Source organism: Fukomys damarensis, unplaced genomic scaffold (genome assembly GCF_012274545.1).
Source record: "Fukomys damarensis isolate Sample0158 unplaced genomic scaffold, DMR_v1.0_HiC HiC_scaffold_19, whole genome shotgun sequence".
In the NCBI taxonomy this organism is placed as follows: Eukaryota; Metazoa; Chordata; class Mammalia; order Rodentia; family Bathyergidae; genus Fukomys; species Fukomys damarensis.
Window position 1 is genome coordinate 22,236,632 of NW_022900931.1, and position 9,297 is coordinate 22,245,928.

Genomic DNA, 9,297 nt, shown 5'->3' on the forward strand with positions numbered 1-9,297 from the left:
ACACACACATACATATTTTTTTTTTTTTTTTTTTTTCACTGGTATATTTTTTTTTTTTTTTTTTTTGAGACAGGGTCTGGCTATGTAGTTCAGGCTGTCCTTCAACTGACTATATAGCCAAGGCTGGCCTCAAACTTTGTGGCAATTCTCTTGCCTCAGCCTCTGGAGTGTTGGGATTACAGCTTTGTGCCACCATGCCCGCCCGACTCCCATACACTTCAAAAGACACTGTGGATCTCTTTCATGCCTAATACAATAGAAATGTTATGCAAATAGTTGCTATACTGTATTGTTTAGAAATAAAGATGAGAAAAAAAGAAATCTGTACCTATTCAGTACAGACACAGTTTTTTTTCAAGTTATTTTCAATTTGGTTGAATCTGCCAACATAGAACCCATAGGACAAGGAAGGCCAACTCTGCCTTTGGAGATCTGGACAGATATCAACATGCATATTTTCACATATAAGGGAAAAATTTGGATCCTGCCCGCATCCACACCGCCTGGTCCCGGAAGGCTTCTCCCTGGGATCGGTGCACACTTAATGTTCACCATTACTGGCCATTCGAGAGATGCAAATGAGAATAACGCCGAAATTCCACCTCACCCCAGAAAGAATGGCTGCTATCAAGAAATCGACCAATAACACATTCTGGTGGGGCCTGTGGGGAAAGAGGAACCCTGCTCCACTGTTAGTGGGAGGGCAGACTGGTGCAGCCACTGTGTAATTCAGTATGGAGATACCTCAAAGAACTAGGATTAGCGGTCCCATTTGACCCAGGCATTCCCCTAATTCAGGGAATCTTCCGTAAAGAATTAAAAGAATCATACCACAGCAATATATGTGTGCCAATGTTCACAGCGGCACAGTTTATAATTGCTAAAACTTGGAAACAGCCCAATTGCCCATCAACTGGAGACTAGATAAAGAAAATGTGGTTTTCTTATAAAATGGAATACTAGTCAGGCATAAAGAATGAAAAATTAGAGACATTTATAGCTAAGTGGATACACATAAGGCAATAATACTCTTAAGTGAAATAAATAGGACACACGTGTAAATACCGAATAGTTTCTCTCTCATGTGAGAAACTGAAAGTGTAAATAAGGATCAAAATGTATAATAGATAATGTGAAATAGGAAGAAAAGGTGCAAAGGGGAAGGGAAAGTGAAGGGAGTAGGGGAAAGGGAAGAAGGGAATGGAATAAATATGAGAAAAGGAAAAAAATGGAAACAAAGTTTTGTAAACAGAGGAGGTGGAGGGGTTGATGGGAGGGCAGGGGAATGGAGAAAAAATAAGAATCAAGATATATCGTGAAGGGCTGAGGATTTAGCTCAGTGGTTCTGCCACCTGCCTCGAAAACACAAGGACCCGAGTTCCATCCCTAGTACAAAAACAAAAACAAAACAACAACAACAAAATATATATATATATGATGTAAAGGTACAAATCCCCAATGATGAATGTCATTATAAAAAAAAAAGAAAGACATAAGTGTTTACCATATCCTATCTCATAGGTCTTGGATACCTTACCACAACAGCACTGATGATTCAGAGGCTGAAGTTCTAGTGCAGCGGCAGAACTCACTCCTGGCATGTGTGAGGCCCTGGGTATCCCTAGCTCTGAAAAGCCAAAGCAACTCGAGCTGGGTTTCTTTCCAAAAGAATTAACAGAATCATTCCACAGTGATATATGCGCACCTATGTTTATAGCAGCACAGTTCATAATAGCTAAAACTTGGAAACAGCCCAATAGCCCATCAGTTGAAGACTGGATAAAGAAGATGTGGTTTTTCTATAAAATGAAGTGCTACTCAGCCATAAAGAATGAGAAATTAGAGTCATTCATAGGAAAATGGATGCATATTGAGGTCATACTCTTAAGTGAAATAAATAAGTCACACGTGTAAATACCAAATAGTTTCTCTGGTATGAAAAACTATAATGGTACATAAGATCCTAGAGGTATAATTGACAATGTGAAATTGGAAGAAAAGGGCTAAAGGTGTAGGGGAAGTGGGAAAGGTAGGGGAAAGGAAATAAGGGAAAAGAAAAAAATATGAGAAAATGAAAATATGGAAACAAGGTTTTGGTAAATAGGGAAGGGAGGAGGGGGTGAAAGGAGGGCAGGGGTGTGGGGAAAAATGAGAACCAAGACCTGTTATGTAAAGGTACAAGATCCCAATGATGAATGCAACTGTACTGTATACCTAAAAAGTACCAATGAACTCAATGAGAAAAAAATAAAAAATAAAAGCTATTTAGTGTTCTATTCAGTATGTAGCACGATTATTCAACCAGTCCTCCAGTTATGAAAATAAAGGCTGTTATTCTACTATCAATAAGCAATTAATAAAATAGTTCTTCTCGAAAGCGTGTAAGTCAGGCAATGAATCTACGTTAGGTGTTGCCGTGACAGCGGAAAACATGACTTTTGATATGAAATGGTTAAACTGCCTAAGAAGACTTGTTCCAGCCTAAGAAATTCAGAAATGAGAATGAATAGCCTATGTGAAAATACTTTATGATCAAAGCCCCCAAATTTAGGCTGAGGACTCTGCTCCTGACATTTCCTTCAAGAAGTACAACTATCATCTCGGGAATGGTCAGTCCTTTCCTGTATTACTTCCTGGGTTTCCAGAAAGCTACAGGAAAATGATAACCTCTTATCCCCCACATGCCTACAGCAGGAACCATGCAGAAGCCAGATAATAAAAGGAAGGGACACTGGGTGTATTAAAGCCTGGTCACATGACAAAATAAGTCAGAGGTATTAAAAGCAGATATCTCTCAGGGTGTATTTTACTTTATTTTTATATCATGTATTTCCTTATTTTTCAAAATTTTCTAGAGTGATCATATGGTGTAATTATCACAAATAAATTGAAATATACCTTAACAATATATTACAGCCATTTGGAAGTGATTTTAAAATATAGGTTTATTTTGTATCTATAAGGCCAGTTAAATTAAAATCCCTGAGGGTATGTGATCCAGTATCGATTTAAAAATAAGCATTCTGGGCTGGGGATTTAGCTCAGTGGTGCTGTGCCTGCCTGGCAAATGCAAGGTCCTGAGTTCGATTTCTGGTATCAATCAATCAATCAATGAATGCATTCATTAAAATAATATGCAGAGAAGAACACAAAGTAAATCCAGGGAACATCTATCAAATCACTACCTAAGTCACAAAACACCCTTTAAAGACCCCTCCTGCCCCTTCTAACCACTATCCCTTCCTCCCTCCCTAGAGAGAACCATGATCCCAATTACAAACAGAAATTTTGTTTTTGGAGTTAAAAAAAATGCAATTCACAGGATAAGCTCTATCATGTATGGCTTTTAAAAAAATCATTTTATTTGTAAAGGTTACGATAGTAAACCATAATTACTTATCATTATTGAATACTTAATAAACTGACTATAACATATTTCTCTATCCTGTTGTTAACGAACACTTGGATTTCTAGCTGAGAGTTATTATAAAGAACTGCTAGCTGTTGTACACGTCTTTTGGTGCATGTATATATACATTTCTATTGTGCAGAACCTATAAGTAGAATTACCAGCAATCCAGTCAACCTCTTAAATACATAACACTGGAGGTGTGCCATCACACCTGGCAGAAATGTGACTGACTGACTGATTGATTTGGGGCTTTTTTGTTTTGTTTTGTTTTGTTTTTTTGAGACAGGGTTTCATCATGTAGCCTAGGCTGGCCTTGAATTCACTGCAGTGATCCTTCTGCCTCAGCCTCCGAAATGCTGAGATTAAAACTATTGCCACCATGCCCTCTTTAGAAGTTTCAATTTAACTAATTAAATTAATTTTAAACAATGACCAATTTACCAAGCTTTTCTTTTATGACTAGTCCTTTTAACGTCTATTTATTTATTTATTCAAGTTACCGGGGGATTGAACTCACAGACTTTGCACTGAACAACATTCCCAGGCCTTAGTGACTGCTCAAATGTGTGATCATGTCTTAGTCTCTCAGAATACCTGGATTTCAGGTGTGTACCATCACCACTGAATCTTTGTTTTTGTTTTTGTTTGTTCTGGTTTTCTGAGACGGGGTCTCACTGAGTAGTCCCGCTGGCCTCATACTCGTGGTGATCCTTTTGCCTCAGCCCCCCAAGGAGTGGAAATATAGGCATGTGCCACCATGCCCAGCTTTTTGTGACATTTTTAAACAAATTTTTGCCAACATATTCCAAGATCGTGAAGATTCATTCCTGTATTAACTTCTGGAAGTTCGTTTTACTTTTCACAGTTATCAAATCAACCAGACATAGATTTTGATGTATGATATGAAGCCAAACATGGTTATTCCATGTATAACTATGTATAACTATGAAGTCATGGTTATTCCATGTATAACTACTTGAAATATTAACTTTGATTAAAAATAAACCCTTGACAGGCGCAATGTAATCCCTGTAATCCCAGTTACTCAGGGAGTTGAAGTAGCAGCATCACAAATTTAGAACCAGCACGAATAACTCAGCAAGATCCTGTCAGAAAATATAAAAGCACACTATGGAAATCAATATGGAGATACCTCAAAGAGCTTGGACTGGAGGTTCCATTTGACCCAGCCATCCCTCTGCTGGGTATCTTTCCAAGAGAACTAAAAGAATCATATCACACAGAAGTATGTGCACCCATGTTTATAGCGGCACAGTTTGTAATAGCTAAATCTTGGAAACAGCCTATTTGCCCATCCGTTGGAAACTGGATAAAGAAGTTGTGGTTTTTCTATAAAATGGAATATTACTCAGCCATAAAGAGCGAGAGAATAGATTCATTCATAGGAAAATGGATACATATTGAAGATATACTCCTAAGTGAAATAAATAAGTCACACATGTGTAAATACCAAATAGTTTCCCTGGTGTGAATATTCTGCAACAATGCATAAGATTCTAATAAGATTACTGACATTTAGAAATTTGAAGAAAGGAGCTAAAGGTGTAGGGAAGGTGTGACGCGTAGGGGAAGAACAAAAAGGGAAAAGAAAAAAACGTGAGAGAATGAAAAGAGGAAAATAAAGTGTTTGTAGATGGGGAGGGGAGGAAGGGGTGAAGGGAGGGCAGAGGTAAGGGGAAAAAATGAGAATCAAGACTTGCCATGTAAAGGTACATGATCCCAACAATGAATGTAACTGTACTGTATCCCTAAAATGTACCAATAAACTCAATAAAATTTAAAAAAAAAATATATAAAAGCACAAAGGACTACAGGTATAACACAGTACTCGAAAAACAAAACAAAAAAACTATCTCCCTGCAGTTCCAACTTTCACATGAGTCAAATGAAGAAACATAATTTTGTCTGGGTTCTCCGTGAGGTTCCACTGGCTTATCTGTTAGCCCTAACACCACTACTGTGCTGTTTTAATTCCTGTTCCAACTTTATTCTTCCTCTTCAAAATGGTCTCAACTATTTTTAGCCCTTTAATTTCCATATAAACATATAAATTAGTCTGTCAACATCCACACACAGAAAAAGCCTGATGAGAATTTGATCAGGATGGCGCTACATATGCAATGTAGGGAGAAATGATAGCTTTAAAACAGAAATATCCTAATCTACATATGTGAAGTGTTCCTCTCTTTCATTTCTTGATTTCTCTCAAGAACACTGCAGCATTTTCTCTGTAAAGGTCTACACTTATCCCAGTATTATTATTGGTAAATATTTATTGGTGCTATTGGAAATTTAGGTCTTCTTTCAAATTTCAATTTCTAGTTTTTGCTCCACTGATATAACTTCTTTAAAAAATTCTCCAGGTGATTTAATGTTCATCCAGGATGGAGAATTCCAGCCACAATGATGAACAAGGGAAGGATAAATATATTTTCCCCCTTTTCTGATCTTTAACCTAACCTCTGGGTGACAGTCCTTTTGCAGTGTTACCTTGGCAGCCATTTCACCGTTTTTATAGAAGATTACATCTTTGCTAAAACTACTTATGCAGGGCTTCGTCATATCTGATATTCTGGTGCCTGGCACAGTACCTGTCACCTGGGCGGCACACAATACACGTTTGTTGAATGATGATGGAACTGTGTGGCCACAGGCAAGTAATTTATTTTCTCCAGGCTTCAGTTTTCTTATGGTGGAATCAAGTGTCTGTGCTACATCCATCAGGTGGCTGCTGAAACCAAATTTCAAAAGGACGGGAAAATTGTTTTTAAACTCTCCTATGCTATGCGATAAAGTACCATTAACATCCATTAATTTACCAAGGCTTCAAAGACTCATCTCCTTAGGTTAAAAGGAAAAATTTAAAAAGCCAGCCATTCTCAGATTGGCCCTACAAATAAACTACTGGGAAGAGGCTACCACATCCAGGCCATTGACAGAAACACCCAGCACATCACGAGCAACCAGTTGAAAAGGAGACTTCCACAGGGTAACAATGAAAGACACTGAAAATCAAAATAACTTTTACAGAGCAGTGTGACAGAAACTACATTTAAGTTCCACCACAAAAAACAGACTTGGCAAAAGAAGACGCACACTCAGAGCAAATCCTGCAGGAGTTAACAAGAACTTAGCTTCACCTCTAAGCCATCTGGAAAAGGGTTTACTGGAAGCATTTTATGAGGCATAAATTAGATCTTATGACTTAGGGAGTGGGAAGTAAAAAAGACAGCACATCAAAGACACTGCAGAAAGAACGGCAACACTGAGATGGGGCGCTCGCTCACTGTCCTTTGCCTCTAAAAGGAGGACTCTGCTTTTCTACCAGAATGTGTTTTTGTCATGTGCATAGAAGGGGACTCTTCCCCATGTATCCTACTCATCTTCTAATTGTATCCAGAGTCACGTTTTCCTTCCAATAATTCCATTCTAAAAAGAGGCACCCAATTCTAATCTTTTTCTTTCTTTCCCAATTAGATCCCAATCTGGCAGCCTTAAAACTTTCCAACTCTTCCATTTTATGAAAATGTATCTCTCTACTCTGTGGGCTTCAACACAACAACCAAATTCTAGGAGGGATCTGTCAAGGCTCAGTCTTCATAATTCCCTCCAGAGGGAAGATTAAAACCAAAAATGGTTCAGCTATTTGAGCCGGCTGGTGTTCCCTCAGCCCCTCCCAAATTCTCATTTTTATCTTCTCATGAATTTTCCTTCATACTAAAAGTTCAGTGGGAACACAACAATGAATACTCAAACTCTCATTTTTGCCCAGCGCAGTACTGGGGATGGAACCCAGGGAGTGCTGAGCTACATCTATAGTTCTTTTTGTTTTGAAATGAGATTCACTCAGCTACACAGGGTGAGCTAAAACTTTAGATCCTCCCATCTCATCTTCCTGAGTAGCTGGGATTACAGCATGGATCACTGCCTGGCTCTCATGTACTTTTAAAGAAGGCAATGACTTGTAACTAATGTCACAAGTGGCTTTCTGCCTTTCTTAAAGCACAGACATCTGAGGGCCCAAATGACACTCTGCTCAACTCCAAAAGTTGGTGATTCCATGTGGGTCACTGGATATGAATCTAAAACAATAATGAAAGATGGTAAGGGTGACAGAAAATTGGGACTCCAAGAAAAAGAACAACTATTTTAAAGTATAGATCATCATCTGTGTCCAGCTGATAAGAGGCTGCACCTTCCTCAGAAACTTTAGAGTTCTCAGAACCCTCAAGAGCTACACAACCATTTTACAAGAGAAAAATGCAAGTCTTAAACTGTTTCTTCATTTCTATATTGATTTTTATGTGAAAAATGTAAAGGATATCCACTTTTATGATCACTTTGCAGTAAAGTTTCCACATGTCACTCTACTACACAAAACACTAATGCAAGGTAAAAATAATTTTTAATTGCTGAGGAGATATGGAAATACCATTGCTGAACTGAAAGAACAGTGAGAAAAAGTGCCTGAAAAAATATGAATTTATCAAGTAATTACTTTTATTTCTCAACTTTTGTGTAAAAAAATTCAAGGTATTAAATACTTAAAGCACCAAACTAGAAATAAAAGATCTGGATCTTGCACTCCTGACTCAAGGGCTATCCTGGATCAACCCCAAACTCAGTCTTCTACTTCCAACCCTGTTAAAATACATGTTTTCTCTTCTACCTTCTTCCTAAGGCTATTTGGAGGGATGAGGATGCACTGACCCATGAAATAGAAAGCACCGTGCTATGCTAGATAGTTCCATTAAAAGGCAGCTTTGCTGAAACAGAAAGGGACCATGAAATTCACAGGAAGACCACCTGGATTCAAACCCTGTTTGCGCACCTCCTTGCTGCTCATGGGGCGATGAGTGTTTCAGGCCTCGGTTTTATCCTCTGTCAAGTGAGAGGATGTTCCTTATGTTACGGGGTTGTAGGATTAAAGAACAATGCACATGGGGAAGCACTGGGAACATTCTTCATGTTATGAATGTTAGTGGCCTATCATAAACCAGGTTTTTCTGTAAAAACATCATAAAAATAATAGCCTTTTTCAGCTTTGGCTTTAGTTCTACACAAAGGTCTTGGGGTTCTGTTGGCACAAAAATTTTTCCGTGATAAGCATTAAGAAACACAATCACATCGTTCAGCAAATATTGTGTCAGAGCTGTAACTTGTCTCCCAAGCTCAACACAAAACCCGGAATATGCTTAACTTCACGGAAAAGCACATGATTTCCAGCCTGACACAACTTAAGCTTTTTACATTTCATGTTAACAAACCATGAGCTGTTACCAACACCCTTCCACCCAAGCGCATGACCCACAGTCTGAAGTCCCACTCTGAGTTCGTTTTTCCTCTCGAGCTCTGCAGAACATCGCCAATTTGAAAAGCACCTAGGTTTCTGGAGTCTCAGCAGCTGGGACGGACATCAGGCAACGCAAAGCCGCAGTTTCTCCCCAGCTTCGCTGACCAGAAGCGGAGGCGGCCCGCTAGGGAGCAGGGGAGCGGTTCGTGTGCTCAGTTAAAGCCACCAACATGGCTGCTCCCCGTGGGAAGTAATAATGTTACTTATCTCCTCCCGTTTCCCCAGCCTAAACTGACAGGAAGGCCTCCTTGGCAGAGGGTTTCCAATGCAAGAAGGACTCCGGTGCATTCGTGCAGGTGGGTTCTGAACTCATCACTTCCCCGGTTAGGTAGAAAAACCCCAGGCGGATTTGGACCTCTCACTTGCACAAAATGCAACAGCCACCTTGGGGTGCAGGAGCCAGGCACCCCACCTTACCTTGGCCGGAGTTCCCGATCGTCTCAGCTCGGCCGGAGGCCACGCGACCCGATGCCAGCAGGGCCAGGATCAGCAGCCACGGGAGCCCCATCGC

At 39.5% G+C, this 9,297-nt stretch overlaps 1 protein-coding gene across 1 annotated transcript in view; it reads right to left on the minus strand.

Moving 5' to 3' along the window:
• Tm7sf3 (transmembrane 7 superfamily member 3) overlaps positions 1-9,294 on the minus strand; it is a 42,273-nt gene extending 32,979 nt beyond the window's left edge. Inside the window, exon 1 of the mRNA XM_010614969.2 lies at positions 9,204-9,294. Within this exon, the coding sequence (XP_010613271.1) occupies positions 9,204-9,294 (91 nt within the window). The remainder of the gene's footprint in view (positions 1-9,203) is intronic.
• Between the last annotated feature and the right edge of the window lie 3 nt (positions 9,295-9,297).